The sequence below is a fragment of the Exophiala viscosa genome (assembly GCF_022695815.1).
Source record: "Exophiala viscosa unplaced genomic scaffold EDD37scaffold_2, whole genome shotgun sequence".
NCBI classification, from domain to species: Eukaryota; Fungi; Ascomycota; class Eurotiomycetes; order Chaetothyriales; family Herpotrichiellaceae; genus Exophiala; species Exophiala viscosa.
Window position 1 is genome coordinate 531,543 of NW_026944354.1, and position 18,528 is coordinate 550,070.

Below are 18,528 nucleotides of genomic sequence, written 5' to 3' on the forward strand. Positions count from 1 at the left end.
AGTTCGCCAGACTTTTCAGTCTGACTTAACACCCTGCACCACGAGAAGGTGCCTGTCCATCGCAGAGCAAAAAGAGCATCAACGCAAGCGTCCTGCCATCCCCATAAGGGGGCATCTCCAATGAAGGAGGAAAACCCTATAACCACATTAGCCGTCACCACAAGTCCTCCCAGGCAATCGCACATCCAGCTCTGAGCACTAAAAGCAAATGCAAGCTAACTAAAGAGTATGATTTTTTGCTTTTCTTTAACATTTTTTTGGTGGCTCAAGCACAGCGTCCTGCACTCTCCCCTTTTTTGTGATTTTCTTCGTGCTCAGAGTCAATGGATGTGCGTCACCTGAATCCTGCTCCTGCGCATTAACACCCCAAGGAAGTCCCAGCGTCCCGAGACTTCCGACATACAAGCAACGCCCATTATCAGTGATAGCCCCAGCGAAAACAGGACAGTTGACTTGCAGCCATTCCACCACCTTGGCACCAATGCCATACTTACCTCCGGAGCGTCGGGCTTTGAAGTCATCAGGAGAACACGCTCCCCATCGTGTCCAACTCATGACGTTCATTACCGAACAGGCCTCCGGAATGCTTCAGGTAGTCATACCCCAGCACTGCCTGAGCATCTAGCCATGCACCACCTGACAAATGCTTCGGTCGATCCTCAGGGCATCTCCGGCACTCAACGCGACCACAGCATTTATGGACTTTGCTCGAAAGCTGGTCCCTGGGAATTGTGATCCGCGATGTGAGTGCCGATGAGAAGCGTACCTTCTTTGACTTTGCAGGGTCGGTTTTCACACCTTGGCCCACATCAGTCGGTACGCCCAGCTTCGCCTCAGCGCAGACTTCCACACGGTGCTTCAGGATCGAGGGGTGCAAGCACCTACCCCGATGAGCCCTGATCCGCTCCGGTTTCTGTCTGCTCTGCTTCGGCTTAGCTGTGCCCTTCGGACGAAAAGTCACCGTCATCATATAGCCCTCGAGCCCACTAGTGCCAACCCCTTTGTCTGTGGACATTCCCGCATAAGCAACCGGTGTCTTACTACGTCGTATCTGCGGTGAGGCAGACCGTCTCCCAGTGAAGAACCTCCTGATGCGAACGGGAAGCCGAGACGCCAGGGTCTTCTCCTCTGTGACGGTAGGAGAAATGGCAGTTGACTTGACCTTCCCAAGCACACCTTCCCTAGCAAGTGGTCGAGGTTGGCAGATTCGGGACAAGACACCTTTCAGACCCACCCAACGGGGGATTTTGGAAGCCCTGGCTTTCGCCTGGGAGAGACAGGGTTGAACCTGCTCTTCTTTGGTGCTGTCCGTACGTTGCTCCTCAGGATCACACTTGCCAGCAGTGGAAGGTGGCTGGTCCGAGACAAGGGTCACAGTGGTACTCTCCGATAGTGAAGGGGCATCTTCACCACCATTGAGACCAGAAGGGGGAGACCGTCGGAGGGCACTATTGGTCAACCAAGGCCGAGACCTGGTCTCCCTCAGGTGCCTCCTCAGGTTAAAAATGCTTGAATTGACTTCACCCATTGTGAGAGTCAATCTACAACGAAGGAGTTAGCCATGTGTCCAACGACAGAAATAGAGAAACTTATGTGGGTTGAGAGGGGTAGGGGACACTGATGCAACGGGGGTCAAGTGTCGTGACGGAGTCAACGGGTGCAGAGGGCACGCCGTTACTAATGCTTGAGTGCAACGGAGCGAAAGATAGGATGAGTATAGGGAAGACGCCGCGGTGAAACCGTGGCAAGGGACAAGGGCAGGATACAGCCACGATGGTCAACGGGAGGTTGCCATTGCAGACGTAACAGTGAGCGTGTATTGTGAGAATGAGGGCAAGTGAGGCCTTGTGCATAGGATTCCAGCTCTTTTGCAGGGAAAGGCTTGTGTTCTACTCTTGCAACAATCTCTTCCTGGAGGAAACCCATAGCAACAACGAGAACAATGACAATGAGGTACGTCAAGTCAATATCACTTACCGAGCAGCTTGAATATGTAGTAATCTGTGCACAGTAAGCCGTATCTAACAAGCGATCAGTAGCACAAAGTAAGGGGGAACACGTACCTGGGGAAAGAAAAAAAGAAGAGATCAGGAGGGGAGGACGAGGTATATAAAGGGAGTTCACACTCGCAGCACATGCTCATCCACGAGTTGTGCTCCATGTTCAACCAACGATACCCGACCACTTGTGGCAAGTGGAAAGCAATGGTGTCGAATTGGCGTTGAAATTGTTCCCAGTCGATCGGTATAAGCATGAAGTCGACCCGCGGGAACGGAGGCAACGACGATATCTGGTGGGCGGGTGACCACGAGGACGAAGCGAGTTCGGAGAGGAGGTGTTTGGACCTGTAGATCTTGCTACCAAAACGGTATTTCGAGCGGGATGGGGGGTAGGATGCCATCGTGGACAAGAAAGGTCGTGTTTGGTTCGGGAATCAATCGCTGCCTTGTGACTCTTGACCGCAGATCAGGGTGGATTGTGTCGATTGAGGTGTCGCCTGTCAATGCCCGGCCAAAGATGCGCAGCAGGAGGTAATGAAGTAAAATTCCGCGGTATGGAGAAAGATGAGGTGCCGGAGGAGATGTAGTGGTATATAATCGAATAAGAACAGCATTGTCACAGCATCGAGTGCAGAAACACAGGTTGAGGAGAGACTGTGACGAGGTTGTATGTTGTTGTTGACATTGATCGGCTCAGGAAGGCGGAATGGTGGGTCGCTTCTGCCGCGATTTGTTACTTCGTTCTCAGGCTGCAAGGCGGCGAAAAGTCGTGCAAGTCATGGTTCAACGGCGTGGGTAAATCAACCGAGATCGACCGTGGTGAGGATCGACGAGAGAGCCAGAGCATGGTTGTACTGGTTTGCTGTAGTGATGGGGTATTGTATGAAAAACGTCGTAGTAGATTTAATGGAAGCACCCAATGCTCCCTGTCTGCATCACCGGTAGCCGGCAGACAACGAAGTGAGGGAAGAGCAACATGAGAGGAAGATTTTGTACTGCAAAGCCCGACCAATGATTGAAACTCACCATTGCCATGTGTTTGGTGGTCACCGTCCTGACTCTGGGCAGACGCAGTCCGGACGTCTAACGCCTTGCTTTTATGGCCATCACATACGAGACGACAAGTGGATCTTAGACAGGATGCGTCAAATGCTGTCTTCAAGACTCCAACGACGTGCAAAAGGGTTGGAAGAGTAAACGACGTTGTAGACGTGTCAAAAGTACCTTTCCACCGTTTCAACCGTCTCAGCTTGACAGCTTCCTTAGTCATCCACTCGTTTGTTGCAACTCGGCCGTGGTACTGTGATATTGAGGTGTTCTGGTCTTGTACTCGCTGAATCATGCTTTCCATTACTTGTGCAATGCATATGTCGTATTGCTATGTGATTCTTCTATCCCATAACCCATTATCATGCTTGACTAAAAACGACGGCCTCCCTATGAGCGCTACAGAACCCCCAATGGTTGGTTTCTGCAACGGGCCGTGCGTCCAAAATCATACATGTCAATAGGATCAACTGGTCCTACGTCGTGATCCAGTCATAATACACGGGCTCACAAGAATGCCGGGCTGCCACCAGTCAAGCTCTGTTGACTGGTACTTCTCTCACCTCTACGACTCCTCAGAAAATTGCTGACCATCCTCTTACTTGTGAGCATCCCCAGCACTCTAGACGCACTTCGGCCCACTGCTGGTGAAGCCGCCCTGGGTATTGTCGGCTCCGCCACATTCGGTTTATAGCCATCCTGAGTGAGCGTATCCTTTGAAAGGTTTGGAACTTGCTGAGCAACACTTAAACGAGAATTTCCAATGGTATCCGGAAATCCCTGAGTCCTTTTGCCCAGAAACATACTGTCAAACGGTCGATTCTCTAGTGGGACATCCATATTGAAAGGTCGACTTAACCGAGACACAAGACAATCTTTGGCCTTTTGGCTGGGACTGTCCCCGAACCTGCTCGGCGTGGTCGCATTCGATGGCGGTGCGCTTCTGGGTGTTGACGTGGAACCATTTTGGCTGCCGAAAGCTCTTTCACTGGCCTTTTTTCTCAGCCGGCCAGCGGTATTCCCACTTCGGAATTGTAGCTGTGAACTCCCAGGTGTGGTAATAAGTGAAGAGCCATCGTTGTCTGTGGGTATGTTTTCCTTGCCGCGATGATCTTGTTTGTTTAGCATCTGGCTTTTCTTGACCCTCAGGATTTTGCCGATGTTACTTGGGCTCATCTTTCTGAGACCGCTTTTTCCTTTGCAATGATCTTCAGCTTCGTCCGGGATACAGTCCAGAGCATCCGCACTCCCCGAATCAAACAATACTCTCCTGCTCTTCCGAACGTTGATGGTACGCGCCGGCTTTGACGGATTGCCGCTTGGGACCGTCTTCACGTCTACAAGAGGCAACTGACTGCTGATGTCACTGGCGTTCCTCAACACCACGAGATCTTCTTGGTTCTCTGCCTGAGCGTTGTGTGAGCCTATGTCGAGGTTGACCGGTGCCTGCTCCTGCATTCGATTGGAGGACTTGTCTGCATCTCCAACCCTTATCGCTGTCAAGGTGTCTGACCAAGGATTCCATTCGGAGCTTGAAGCTTGGCGTCTTACCGTTGATGGTGGATCACTGTCTGACCTTGATTGGGAGTATCGTCCAGAGATAATTGTGGCCATTCCGGTAGTCTCAGACGCTGTCTGCTGAGCCCACCCGAGGTCCTCAGAACTGCCGATAGGGTTTCTGTACTGTTCGTTGAAGCCGCCATTAGTCGTTTGTGAGTAAATGCTCTCGCTGCTCATTCCATAGCGTGGACGATTCACAATGGAATCGCTTGGGATCCGACGCACAACGACACTATCATTCCCAATGTTCGAGTCAATGTAGGTATTGCTGCGTCCGCGGTGTCCCCTCTCTTCTAAGAACCTTTTAAATGGACTGGGAGCCCCAGGATTCTTCTCGCTCGAAAATGGAAAGAAGCTTGACTGTGACTCCTGCATCGCCAGTTGATCTTGTTGCTTCAAGACGCTGCCGTCATGTTGCTGATGGCTTTCCAATTTGTTTCCTGGGTGCCTGACGCACGAACCAACGCTGAATTCCCGGTGCTGCTCATCAGGCGCCACGGTAACCCTTGAAGCTAAAGAGGAATCACTGTGAACTGCTCGAATGGTTGGCTGGATGTTGACGACTTCTTCAGCGGTATTTGCATTGCTCTGGTTGATCGCTTCCAGTGCAGCTCGAGTCCTTTCAGCTTCGGCCTCTTCTTGATTTATCCGCTTGATCAAAGCCGAATACACACGCTGGCTGTCTATAGGCGGGAGGACACGTCCGTCGTTCCACGTGGATTGCAACGGCTCCCTGAATACATCAACGCCGCCGATATGCCGACCAGCTGAGGAAGAAGGCTGATAAGGAGCACCATCCTCCTTGATGATGGATAAACGATTTCGCTCAATCGGCCCGGAGCGGAGACTGATCGAACCGGTGTTGGTAGAGTTTGTCCAGCTAGTTACCCGTGATCGCGAATTAGAATGTAGGCTTTCCCGGCTTGCAGCTGGCTGCAGGGTCTGGGAGAATTTGTCCAAGTCCTCTAGGGCATCTTGGTGGTCGGACGGCTCAGGGTGGTAAACATTGTGCGGCACCATTTGAGCCTCATTCTCGACCAGATAAGTGTCAAACGCGTTCGCCGCATCGCTCTCGTCCCCGAGATCCCACAGATGGCTCTTTCTGGCATCCAGCTGTTGAGGAGGTATTTTGTCTTTGCTGGTAAAGGATCTTCCCAACACCTTTCGAAAGCGATGACGGAGAGACGTCGAGAAAGACCTTTTCGCAGACCGTGTCTCTGGCGACTCGAGTACATCGCTTGCCCCCGATCTTGATTGAGCCAAGTCCTGCCCGTGGCTTGTTTTGAGATGGTCGTCTGTAGACTTATGTTGCAGCTTCAACGCGAACTTGGCAGGGCTGGTTGCTCTGTTTTGCAGTCTTTGTTGTTCCATACCATCCAGAAATTGTGCCCGCGCCATCTGCACCGCCTCTTCCCGTCCACCCCAATCATAATCAACCTTTGTCTGTGCCGCCAGGCTACTCTTCGGACGAAAGAAGGTCAGAGATCGCTTGATGCGAACCCGGAGGTTGTTGCTTGGGAGCATAGCTGAACTGGTCACACTTCGGAGAGATCGCTCAGTGGCCCGAGAGCTCCGCCACTGACTCTGGTGGCTCACCATGCCGTGAGATCGTGGTGAGAACATGGACTTGGCCTTCCTTAACTTTCTGTACGACGAAGGTAAGGCACCATATGACTCGGTTGCAGATTCGAGATCTAGCACAGCGGCATCCTTGAGATAATGGGTGTCAGGCCTCATGCTGTGGCGACTGGACGGTCGTGGTATTTGGGAGGGTGTCACATCTCTTAACGTCTTGTTCGATAGCCCGTAGCCTACTGCCTTGTATCTTCTTGCTGTCGGCAGACATGGGACCTCTTCATACTGCAAATGCGTGGAATCGGCCGACTGAGAGGAGTCTGTCATGGCTCGTTTCGCGGCCAGTTCGGCATCCTTCTGGTCTTGTGCTTTCAACACTGCGGGTTTCCGAGCGACTGCCGATGGATTTGACCTGGCGGAACGACCTTCTGGGCTTTGGTTTGCGTATCTTTTGGGTCGATCGGGATGCAGTGCTCGGTTCCAGGCTGAGTGGGTGTCTTTGTAATCGTACCGAGCCATACCGCTGCCGACATTCTTACTCATAACGACATATATCCAAAACTGGCTTGCTCAGGAGGAGAATACCATACTGCGATGATGCGAGTGAGTCAGGATATGTGGTATGAGGGAAGAAGGACGACAGCGCAAGAGGTGAAAGTGACGGGAAGGTACGCTGGACGTGGAAGCTGCAAAGCACCTCCCATAATTGAACAATCACAAGACTTCAGCGTCGCCAGCCGCGACTTCCTCTTGGTTTGCTGACTCTGCTCCATCTTCACACTCGACATGTTGCTGGGCCCGCTCCTCCACAGTCTGATAGCCCAGAAACATTACCAGCATAAGAATGTCGTATACAATTTTCAACGCACCCGCGATGATGAATGCGAGACCAAATAATTGTCGATAGGCAAAGACCCCTGTGACGAAGGGGCCAGCACTTTGGCTGAGTGTTTTGACGACATTAACGATTCCCATCACAGCCGTGCGTTCGGACGCCTGCACAGCGGCCGCAAGGAATGCTTGCCGTGGTGCCTGATCCATGCTGTTGGTGCTTGCACGAAAGAGGAGAAATGTGGTAGCAAGTGCAACATTGTTTGGAACGGGAATTGCAGCAAGAGCAAGTGAGGCTGGAATATGGGTAAAGACCATTGTCTTAATGAGGCCCAAACGGCGCGCCAGTGCGGGTGCGACCAGATTAGATGCCGCAGATAAGACAGCGGCAACGAAGAACAAGGTCCCTAGATGGCCCTCGGAAAGTCCATATTTGTGATTGAAATAGTAGGTCATCCACGTCACGGGAGCTAGACCAGATGCAAGACTGTCGAGGCCAAACAGGAAACACAATTTGACCACCAGGGCTCGGGTCTCTTGGGACAGAGTCGGTAGCCAAGGTCTCGACGATGGGTTGACAAGGTCATCTTTGGGAGCCAGTCGTTCATTCTCACCTTGCTGTTGGAGGAGCGGTGAGGCCTCGCTTACAGGCGCAGCTGAAATACTCCGGTCTGCAGCAGGCTCACACCTGCCGCTCAGTAAAAGGACAAGCAAGCATTTCGTAAGGCCGAAGGCGGCATACACCCAGAACACGACGCGATACGACTCGAGTGGCGACCACGAATGATTAACCTGCAACAGCTGCACGAGCCAGCCAAAAATGATGGTCCCGGATGCGGTACCAGTAAGCCCTGCGATGATGTACCAGGTCAACACATTGCTCCTTTCGGATGTCGGTATCAGGTGCGAGATGGTGGACTCCTCAATCGCTTTAAACGGACCGATCTCGTTGCCACTGAAATCTGTCAGCCTCATGAAGCAAGATGTACCCCTAGGTGAAGTATACCTAGGACTGATGACACCGAGAACGCTTGCCAGCACCAGGATCCAGTAATTACTGAACAATGCGAAAATGATGCCACTGGCAGCCATCATCAGGGCCCCGAATGCTAACATGCGCCTCCTGCCGATCCTGTCTGCCACGACAGTTAAGACAAGACTGATGGCTACATCGCCCAGGAGTGTAAGCGTCATGAACAGACCAATCCGCTGATCGCTGACGTTCAGATGAGATAGAAACAAAGCAAGAGTGATGGTGGAGCCTCCATATGCGAACAAGCGGACAGATCGCTGGAGAGTCAGTAGTTTGACATCTGTCGGCGATGTTATCCATGACTCCAGGCCCGTCTCTTGGTAGATCTTCATGAACATGCCAGATGTCACACCTCCCATCTCTCATTGAGACTCTTCAAAGAAGCCGCAAAGTGCGGCGAAGGCAGGTCACGGCATTCTTGGAGCAACTGCAGCGGTCAACTCTTGTCGCGCTGCAGAATCTGAAGTGGTAATTAGGCAACAACAAGGCTTTCGGGGTTGCATGCCAGCGTAGTCTCCACGTGATGACCTAGGCAGCAGGATCTTGAGGTCCACGATCTTGATTGCTTACAGCCTTGCCCCTTTTCCCGGACCAAGTGTCCGTGGAACGAGCGGCAAGTCTGGTGTTGCATCCAGCAATAGAAGAGTGGAAGACTGCAAAGTCTACTGGGAGAAGCCAAAAGCAACGGCAGGATTGCATGCCGGGAGGGGGCGTCGTTAGCTCGAACGGTTCCTGGATCTTCGATCAGCCTGATGTTGTGGAGTGAAGAAGCGGGATGTGTAAGGAAGTCAGCAGGTTGACAGGAACTCGATGATGGTGGAGACTGGAGAGATCGACGATCAGATCATCCGGAAAACGCGACCGCAGGAGTTTGGGGAAACGTGAAGGCGGATTTGTCCGGCCATCAATTTGTTTCACCATTATTATTCTCCAGGTGGCTTGCTTCCAGTCTGCATCTGCGATCAAAGTCCGTGGAATGGGTCTCAGGTTGCCGTTCGGCCATTTGGCCCAAGGTCACTTCTTCTCAGGTACGCGAAAGGTGCAGATAGAAACAGATTTGGCAAGTTTTTGGATCTTTTCATGTGTCTACTGACTTTTTCCAGGTCACATCCACTATCGGAATGACTTGTACGAGTAATAGAAGACTAAAACTACAGCGATCCAGCAATACAAGCAATAGTGATACATGCATGATCCATAAGGCTCAACTGCCGCCTGTATGCCTTCCAAGCTCGCTTGTTGCTCCAAAAGACATCGAAAACTCCGCAGCAAACCCCGTGTACCGTGTCGTCATTAACTTTTCATCTATCATCCAGACGCAAATGTTGAGTAGGCCAGAGTCTGAAACCCCCAGCCGATGATCTCAACTCGAGAACACCTGCGGGTGTTTCGGTTTTGTTGAGATGCAGAATACCGCTCCGATGATGTTATACGGAGTCGGTCTGGTCGAAACAAAGACTGTCATATTTCACCAGGCGCCGTCGCTGAAATTCCCGATAACATCATGATACAAAATTGCGATGACGCGAAGCCGCAGAAACAGAAGTGCGGTGAGAGTTGAAAAGTAAGGGTGGGATAGTGCTGCAAGAATATTCGCCAATCAAATCAAGAGTTCGTCAAATGTCGTAGGAATCGTGTGCATTTCGTTCGGGGTCCATTCGCCAGTCAAGCGAGTCTGGTGAATTGCCGGCCAAAAGAGGAGATGAGTGGTTGAATTGGGCGGCTGTTGCCTGTTGGAGAGTTGGTGGGAGTAGTTTGCAGGGTGCTATCTTGTCGCGTATGCAGGGCTCAACGGCATGGTGACGTCTGCCTCAAATGACGTATTTCGCGACCCTGACCGGAAGTTGGGCGATTGTGAGAGAACAGAGCGAAAGGGTCTGCTCGGTGTGTTGCGGAAGTTGTACATCTAATGAGAGAGTAGTGTTAGAGTCTGGAGTCACAGAGAGGTAGTCAATACGATGGACAGGGAGGCAAAGACATACTCTGCACTCTGGACATCTACCACCAGCTTGGTCGCATCTTCCACGGCAGCCTCGAGGCTGGTTGGTACAAGAGAACATGACGGGAGTGATGTGCAATGTCTGCTAAGAGGCGAGATTCTCTCGATTTCCGTAAAGGCGAAGAACGTGTCCGATTCGTTCCTTTATGACGATTTGAAGATCGCTGTTGCTAGACGAATGGCTGTGTCCGTCGCGAGAGTAAGGCTGGATTGATCGTCGCGGTAGTGTTGAACCAGATCAGATCGTGGAGAGAGTTCAGCGATGTGTTTACACAGAATCCAGACTTGATATGAGACCCTTTGAATATATAGAGAAAGGAAGAAGGTTTCGAAGAAAAGGGGACACACACGGGATATAGGACATGGGAAACATAGAAATGCGGTTCTGAACGGGAGTGCCATTGAGTAGTATTGATCAGTGCGATCGTAATCATGGCTACGGATCGTAACGGCATGGCTCTGTCAAGTGGGTGTCAGAACACTTACCGGGGCTTGGGCCCTGTGGACACTTGGAAACCCCATGCAAAGCATGCCGCGGCAAGGGTTTCGACAAGGGCTGAGCACCGAATAGGCACGAATGGAATGCCTAAAGCCTCAAATGACAGTGGATTTTCCCTAACAAAAATATGATTTGGACCCTGTCACCGGAAAACTTTTCTTTCCGTCCGTCCATCACTCGTACTCCGGATAGGCTTGTTGGTTAATGTAACGCGCAAACAACACGCGGCCGCACATAGTCGGTATATGCATGCAGTACTGTACTCGTATCAGCCCACCGTCTTACTTCTGCCTGTCACCGAGGCTCGCAGTACCACAGGTAACAAGATCTCAGGCACCACCATTGTTGACCTTTCTTTAGTCCAACTTGCAGCAAGGCTGCATTCATTCTACGACACTTCTGCTCCCGACCTCTGGTTGCCTAACCAATGCCTTTTATGCCTCGCTGGTACGGAACTCTGCGGCGTTGGACTTTCCATCTTCGTACACGTACATGAAAAGTGTAAGCCGTATTCTGATCAGTCACGCGCAGCAGTCCCTCTCCGGCAGAACGGCGCAACGGCGCACTAGCCATTATTTCGGCGAAGGGTCCAGTGTCCTGGTCCTATGGCGCTGTACGCCCTGTTGTCCTCACACGGATCCCGCAATTTTACACCACGACGCCCCATGTCTGAGAGAGAGATTTGTGTTTTGACTTGTTGCGAAATCAACCTCGTGGCACAGAGAACAAAAGCAAGATACCTTTCTGTTCGGCTATGGTGTCCTGTTCTTATTTAAGCACCGGCTAATGCTTAAGGTTGACTTCAAACGCTTGTGCAGGCCAGCTGGAGGATGAGGCGTGAGGTGGTCTATTCAGGCCCAGGCCCTCCACCAGAAGGTCTGGCCAGCCTGCTCGACTTATTTCTCAGGCAATGCAAGCCTCAGTCTCTTCTTGCAGTGCTTGCAGTGGCGCAAGACGGGCCAAGGCAGATTAATAAGTTCCTGAATGGAGCGTGAAGGCTTGTCAGCCACGCCTCGGCCGGTCTCCTGGGGCACAGTTGCTGACAAGTCTGTTCCCCGTGCCGAGTCGTGCACAACCTATCGCACGATTTGTCAATCGTGTAAGCACCTCGCAAAGGACATCGGGCAGATGCATCAAACCGGACTTGTGTTGCGGACGTGGGACGAAGATCACGGATCGTCAGGGCAGGTCTCGCAACGAAGGGCCTCTCATGCCACTAGAAGGTGCATGGAAGCGATGGAACATGCCGCATCACCCTTCCACCTGCAGCAATACGCCGAGTTTCCGTTCCAAGGACATTGCCTCAACTTGCTTCCTTAGTCACCGAAGTGAACCTTGAATTCCCAAATCCCGGTGTTCCAATCCCCTATGGCCTCAACTCCGATGATCCTGCCGTCTCATGCCATGAGCATCGATCTGATAATCAGCCAACCTCCAACAGCACCAATCACAGTAGCAATCAGCAAGGCATTTCCTTCTCTCGTCAGAGCTAGGTAAGCCCCCAAACCAACCACCAACTCTTTCCTCCGCGCCTGCGCACGTCGACTTTTCCAAGTAGAATCGATCTGGAATGGCGCTCTGTCAGCCTGCTCTGAAGCTGCTACTGGTTTCAATGGCACTGAGGCTGCCAATACCACTGGCCGATGGTCCGAGGTCGCAAATAATGGTAGACACGTGTATTTCTGCGGCTTGACCTCAACATCACCTTGGTCCCAGAAGAAAATCCGATCGCACCAGCTAGGCCAGCGATGAGGTGCCCACTGCCACTCCTGATCTCCCCCATCCAGTGTCACCGGTTTGCTCTCATCCGTGTGGTACTTATAGGTAGGAGGAAAGTCGATAGGTGCCTCGGTGAGACCGTGCAGACTTTTCCCGGCCTTCACCTGCTCTGTGAGTTGGTCCTCGGCGAGGAGATTGTGATAGTTCTTAGGGTCGTCCCTGTTCTTCGTGGGTTGAGGAAACCGTTCCTCCACATCTTGAGGTGATGGCCGGAGTAGTGACGTTCGGTAATTGAGATCACCAGCAAAGAAAAGGTGCGAATGATTGTAGTATATGCCGCTCTCAGAGGTGTTGTGTGCTGGAATCTGTCCTTGCAACAACGGCGCGTCTTCATCTTCTTCGTCTCGAGCAACGGGTTTCCGACTCGGATCCGGCACGAACACTAGGCGTCGCACAATGTTCTTGTAGTCCTCGTTCCGCCGGTCGAGGCCGTCTTCCATTGGCGCCAAGTGCGCTGAAACGAAGGTCAATTGCATCTCCTCGGAGTCTGATGGTTTATAACCCAGCCTGACACCGACGGCGCCTTTGTTGCCCATCTCACTGACCCCCAGTCCGACCCCGGCCATTTGAAGCCAAGTGACGTTATCTGCGACGTCGTCCCTGGCGAAGACCATCAACGCGGTAAGACCCACGTTCCTGGTGAAGACGTTGACGTAGCTGTGATCTTTGGACGCGAGCTTAACAGCATGGCGGAAGGCGTTGAAATAAGGCGTCAAGAATGAACCACCAAGGAATGAATAGCCAATGGGTGCGACCTCCTGGAGGCACAACACCAGAAATTCTGGGGAGGAGGAGCCTGAATCTAAAGCGTCGAACAGATAAGGGGCGAACACATCAGGTTGAACGACGTTGCGCCCGCAGTTGAAAGTCAAAAGATATAGATTGAGAGCCATTGTATGGAGAACGTCGTTGACTTCTGGTAGTCCAAATGCGGTGCCGGTTGTGTTGATGATGGACGGTAGTCACAGATACAGCAAGCCGTTCGCGAGCCGGCCCGTTCGGCGTAAGTTCACAAGTTCTTTGGGTGTAATCGATGCAAAGGCCGCGCCAGGTGAACATTCATGTACCTGATCTACTGGTCTACTGCAACTTGACATCATACGTTATATCTAGATCTGGGGAATGATGCCGTTGTTATCAACAGACGTCACTTTTCGGCCTAGCTTGCCAAGGCTCGAGCTGACCTGTCAATCTCCTGCTGTTTTAAGATCCACGAGTCCACGACCTTTTCTACTCCGTACACCAGCTTCCCTCAGGATACCTTCATCGTCTCATCCTTCTAGGTCTTTGCCGCCCCTACTTCCCACCAAGGTACTCCCACACAGCAAGCGCATGTGTCTTCACGACAGCCAGAAACTCGTCAATACTCACTCTCTCGTCCACGCCTGCAGCCATAGTTTCTGGACTCACCCCAAACACATAAGCCGGCACGCCACGGTATCTCCAGAACTTGGTATCAGTCGCACCGAGAGATGGTATAGCAAGCGGTTTCCTTCCCGTGACCTTTTCCGCGGCGCCAGCCAACACCCCCACCATATCGTGGTCCACGGGGCAGTGGCTAGGCGGATTACTCGCCGCCTTTTGAACCTGGTAGCTCACCTGGCCCTGAGGAAACCCATCCAGCACCTTGTCGTCAATGTACTTCAGGACAACATCCTTCGTCAAGCCAATGGGTAATCGTATATCTGCCTCGACGACGCATCGGTCAGGAATCATATTGACTTTGATCCCGCCGTGCATGGTCCCGATGTTGACGGTGGGTTTCAACACTATGTCCGCCGCGCCGGGACCCATGATCTCGTCGACGACTTTGCGCACCTCGGGACTGCGCATGTGCTCGACGATCGACGGGTCCAAGTCAGGCGTGATGTCCGTTTCGATCTGTAACAGTTTCTGAACCAGGCGCGAAGCGACCCGGTTCGCGCCCTCACTCAAGTGCGTGTATGCGCCATGCACGCCTTTCGTTATGACCGTAAATGTGATGCGCAATGTCCCCTTCTCGCCGAACCGAATGGATTGCAGACCTCCTGGCTCCGCGTTGATCATGACATCGCCTGACCATCGATCGGGATCGTGTTCAAGCAGCCATCGACTGCCAAACTTCCCGCCTGTCTCTTCGTCGCTGACTAGTGTGAGTGCAACGCTTCCTTGCTTTCCAAGGCGATCCCGGCGCCGATATAAGTAACTGTAGGCGATCGTGCTGGCCAACGTGCCTGCTTTCATGTCCACGCCCCCACGACCGTAGATATGTGTGCCGTCGTTGTGGCCTGACCAGGGTCCGCCGTGAGACCATTTGTCCGACTGTGATGTATCGACGGGGAACACATCGATATGTCCGTTCATCACGATGCGCCGCCCTTGCTGGGATGCTCCATTTGACCTTGTGGAAGTGGTAGAGCCAGATCCACATAAGAAATCACTCACAAGATTCGGCTTGCTAGGACCTTGTGGTGCGATGACTTCAACGGGCACGCCTTGTTGGGCCAGGTAGTCGCTCAGCACGGTGGCTGCATCGGCTGTGTCGCCTGGTGGATTGGGCGATGGCGCTTGTATGAACTTCTGCAACAGGGCGATGTGTTCAGAGCGATCGGCCTCGATGAGGTCGAGAAAGGCTTGCTTGTCCATGGTCACGGCCGACCCGTCGCACCTCACACGAAGTAGAAGCAGCTGTAGAGACGGTCCTGGGAACAACAAGCTACGTGCTCATCCTGACTCACATCTTGTGTCTCTCAGGATAATCCGCTACGAAGGATCGGCGAGCAGATCCACCTGATAGATCAAACGGCAGTCAATTACCTGAATGGACAACGGATATGAGCGGCAAAGTCGCCATCGCACCAATATTGACTCATGAGTCAACTCAGATGCTAGTATTCGCATGTCAAGCATCAAAAGAGGTCATTCGGAAAACAGTTGTGCTATCTTGAACGTATCAAATGCTTTTAGTCCACAAAACATCAATATCTAGGGTCTGCAAAAGGCTGTCTCATCATGTCCTCAAATCATGACCTTGTAAAATCCGCACTGCACAAAACCAAGCAAGGCTGTCGAAAATCATACCTCATGCTTAAACAAGCTGACACATGCATCGTTTCCACATGACAGTCATCAACGGAAATACGGATCCATCCAAAAATGATCCTACGCTTGCTGAAATGCAGCCGAGAAGGACAAATGCATTCTGTTCGTGTCTGTCATGGTGTTTCGTCATTTCGTGGAATGTAAATGGCATGCGGTATATCGTTCTCGATCTTCGAAAATGGATAAAAGGAAATTCGTGTCGTTTTGTGTATCGTTACTGCGCTGAAAGTTGACCGGCATGATCATGCTCAACGTCTCCAGTTCACAGGTGGTGGAGGACGACCTCCTCTGTAGACAACTTCACGCTCAATATAGCGCTCTTCTTCTCGATCCCATTCTTGACGAGAACGAGGTGGTTGGGGTGGCTCGATCATCAGTGGACGTTGCACGTCCTCAATGGCAGGAGGAGGTACAACTCGGCTCTCCCAATCCATCTCCTTGATGCGCTTCTTGCGGTCTTTGCGTATGTCTTCAGACAGACCGACGAGACGAGCAACGTCTTCCTGATCGTTGTGTGAGCGGATTTGAAAAGCATATTTCATGATGGGGACTTACATAGCGCAGATAGGCAATGATATAGTAGAAATCTTCAGTCTCCTCATACTCATAACCCATCTCTTGAATGGCTTCCTTGACAACCAGGTCCTTGGTAATCTCAGTCCACAAGCCGTCCTTAGGATCCGGCATACGCCCGTATCGTCGTCCAATATCCCCGTTCCCTGCCGGAACAGGTGCTGGGACTGGCAGTGGGGCAGGCGCCGGTAATGGTGCAGGTCTGCCAATTTCGTTGTTATAACCATCATCAGCTCCTTCGGGCATAAACTTGCTTCTGCGGACACCATTGTATCTCTGCCAGGTGATTTCTTGGGCGCCACCACCAGCACCGTCCATGCGGACGCGATTTGTGCCTGGAGGAACATCCACCATCGCCCAATCTTTCACAGCACCTCTGTAACCCTCTCCGACGTAAGCCCGTTCCATGGCACGTTGGTTGTAGTATTCAGCTTCTTCCTGGACATCTCGATCATAGCCTCGGTACTGGTCTCGAGGAGGTGGTGGAGGGTCGTAATATGGGTCTCGTGGTGGTGGCGGAGAGTAAGGAGCGACGCTTCTTGCTCCCTCGTTGCGGTCAATAACGATTCTCTCATTCTCGGTCCGGCCATTCCTCGTTTGTGTTCTGTCGATTTCAATCCGTTCTTCTGAGCGAGCACGAGGAGCTGGCGGAGGCAACGGTGGGCTTGGTGGTGACGGTGGACGGGAGATGGGACGAGGTCTCGAAGGGATCGCTAGCTCGTAACCGTGATCAATGTGGCGATGATGGGTGATGACTTCCTGATGGATGGTGGGAGCATTGACGACCAGCGGTTCAGCGGCAGGTGGAGGTGCCGGTGCTGAAGTCATCGAGCTGGGAGATCGTGAGCGAGAGTTGCGCCGGATGATGATCTCTTGTTTGTCGCGAATTCCTCCCCGACCTTCTCGTTCTTCTTGTCGGATGATGATTTCTTGGCCAGAACCGGCACTGCTGGATCGTCGGGCTCGAGATCTGGCCCGTTCATGTGATTTGGGGCGAGTTAAGGCGTAATCGTCGTATCCACGCCGAGGCTCCAGATTCTGTTCTTCACGACGAATGATGATTTCGTCTCTCTCGATTTCACCTCTACCCGGACGTCTCACGTAATCCCCTCTCCTCGAAATGACATCGTCCCGATCATAGTCTCCGTCGAAACGTGATCGTCGATCATCCTCGTCACGTCGAATGATGATCTCTTCCCGGGAGGTATTTAATGCAGCGGGAGGTCGTACATCACGGTCTCTTTCATCCCTCCGAATGATAATTTCCTCTCGCTCGCGCTCTCGTTCACGAGGGGCTGGAGGAGGTGGTGGTCGTCTGTCCACTTCTCTTTCGTCCCGGCGGATAATGATCTCCTCTCGATCGACCTCTCGATCTCTCTCCCTTCTGCGAGGTGGGGGTCGAGACTCTGACTCTTCCCTGCCTCTTATTATGATCTCCTCCTTTTCAACCCGTCTTTCTGGCTCAGGAGAGGGAGATCGCCTACGAGGTCGAGGTACATAGTCAAACTCTTCTCGCTCTCGTGCTCGAAGTACCACTGGGCCGGCCGTGGTTCGGCCATAGTCCTCTCGTAAAAATGCTGGAGGCGACCTTGGTCTATCGCGGACTTCATCTCGGATGATCACCTCTCGCTCCCGTTCCCTTTCCCGTTCACGTACTGGGGCAGGACGACGGTAATCTATCTCTTCATCCACATAACGCTCTTCATATACCCGACGACCACCTCTTGCACCATAATCCTGACGGTCGTCGTAGCGGTCAATGGATATATCGTCGACGTATCTGCGGCCTGCCATGGCAGGCAACCACTCTGGTGTGTTTCAGATGACCTTGTACGAGTTTACAAGGTGGGAGATACTCCGAACAGCAAGGACTGCAAAGAGGATTGACGAATAAACAGCGAGATAGACGCAGACGCAGCCAGACGCTGGAAAGCACGAAACAAAACAGTAGAGTCGGCTGTAAGGATGTAGAAGGAGAAAGCAAATGGTTTTGAAAATGAAGGAGGGATGTCAATTAATTACGAGGTGGTGAGGTGAGGAAGCCCAGGTGGGGAATGCAACAAACGCAGCTGGTGGCAGAGGCGAGGGAGTTGGGCCTCAAACTTGGACTTTTAGACATGTCCACCACGTGTGACGTCGCTCTGCATCACGCGAACCCAATGGTTCCCCCAGTTCAACAGACAGAAGAGTCATGATAGTACATCATTGGGAGGGTTCTTTGCTGTTCGTACTGCATGATACAGAGTAAATGGACAGCAGAGGAGGCAGCACTGTGAGAAAGACCTTGCAGTTAGTTTCGACCTCATATCGCCTCAGGTGAGTGAGTGACCGCTGTGCAAAAGATGGAGAGCCCCAAAGCATGTGCCCGCTCGGGCCTCGTTGGCCGTGCCATCATTTCCTTCAGGCGGGCTACGGCAGCACCCGAGGGCCAAAGTGTCTAGGGAGCCCAAACTCGGTTCCTGGTAAACTGTCATCAAGTGACCACAGCCTTGACCATGTTGAAATGCACCCGCCTTTTTAAAAGGTATCAACACACAAGGAGTTCGCTCTT

The 18,528-nt window shown here is 52.3% G+C and overlaps 6 protein-coding genes across 6 annotated transcripts; all 6 read right to left on the reverse strand.

The window, feature by feature from the left end:
- Positions 1 to 77: 77 nt before the first annotated feature.
- On the reverse strand, positions 78 to 1,578 carry EDD37DRAFT_620426 (uncharacterized protein). The gene has a single exon (XM_062815920.1). It carries the CDS (start codon positions 1,526 to 1,528, stop codon positions 521 to 523), a length of 1,008 nt encoding a protein of 335 aa, XP_062672612.1. The 5' UTR covers positions 1,529 to 1,578; the 3' UTR covers positions 78 to 520.
- A 1,954-nt stretch (positions 1,579 to 3,532) lies between these two features.
- Positions 3,533 to 6,810, reverse strand: EDD37DRAFT_226670 (uncharacterized protein). The gene has a single exon (XM_062810480.1). The coding sequence runs from the start codon at positions 6,723 to 6,725 to the stop codon at positions 3,555 to 3,557; it is 3,171 nt and encodes a 1,056-aa protein (XP_062672613.1). The 5' UTR covers positions 6,726 to 6,810; the 3' UTR covers positions 3,533 to 3,554.
- Positions 6,811 to 8,489, reverse strand: EDD37DRAFT_226674 (major facilitator superfamily domain-containing protein). The gene is made up of 2 exons (XM_062810481.1): positions 8,020 to 8,489; positions 6,811 to 7,968 (listed from the first exon to the last, which is right to left on the reverse strand). Exons 1-2 carry the CDS (start codon positions 8,403 to 8,405, stop codon positions 6,897 to 6,899), a joined length of 1,458 nt encoding a protein of 485 aa, XP_062672614.1. The 5' UTR covers positions 8,406 to 8,489; the 3' UTR covers positions 6,811 to 6,896.
- A 3,413-nt stretch (positions 8,490 to 11,902) lies between these two features.
- Positions 11,903 to 13,417, reverse strand: EDD37DRAFT_226694 (Endonuclease/exonuclease/phosphatase). Its single transcript, XM_062810482.1, has one exon. The coding sequence runs from the start codon at positions 13,214 to 13,216 to the stop codon at positions 11,942 to 11,944; it is 1,275 nt and encodes a 424-aa protein (XP_062672615.1). The 5' UTR covers positions 13,217 to 13,417; the 3' UTR covers positions 11,903 to 11,941.
- Positions 13,418 to 13,420: 3 nt separating this feature from the next.
- On the reverse strand, positions 13,421 to 15,185 carry EDD37DRAFT_620433 (acetylornithine deacetylase/succinyldiaminopimelate desuccinylase-like deacylase). The gene has a single exon (XM_062815921.1). It carries the CDS (start codon positions 14,946 to 14,948, stop codon positions 13,620 to 13,622), a length of 1,329 nt encoding a protein of 442 aa, XP_062672616.1. The 5' UTR covers positions 14,949 to 15,185; the 3' UTR covers positions 13,421 to 13,619.
- On the reverse strand, positions 15,186 to 18,220 carry EDD37DRAFT_620435 (uncharacterized protein). The gene is made up of 2 exons (XM_062815922.1): positions 15,960 to 18,220; positions 15,186 to 15,907 (listed from the first exon to the last, which is right to left on the reverse strand). The coding sequence occupies exons 1-2, from the start codon at positions 17,769 to 17,771 to the stop codon at positions 15,653 to 15,655; spliced, it is 2,067 nt and encodes a 688-aa protein (XP_062672617.1). The 5' UTR covers positions 17,772 to 18,220; the 3' UTR covers positions 15,186 to 15,652.
- Between the last annotated feature and the right edge of the window lie 308 nt (positions 18,221 to 18,528).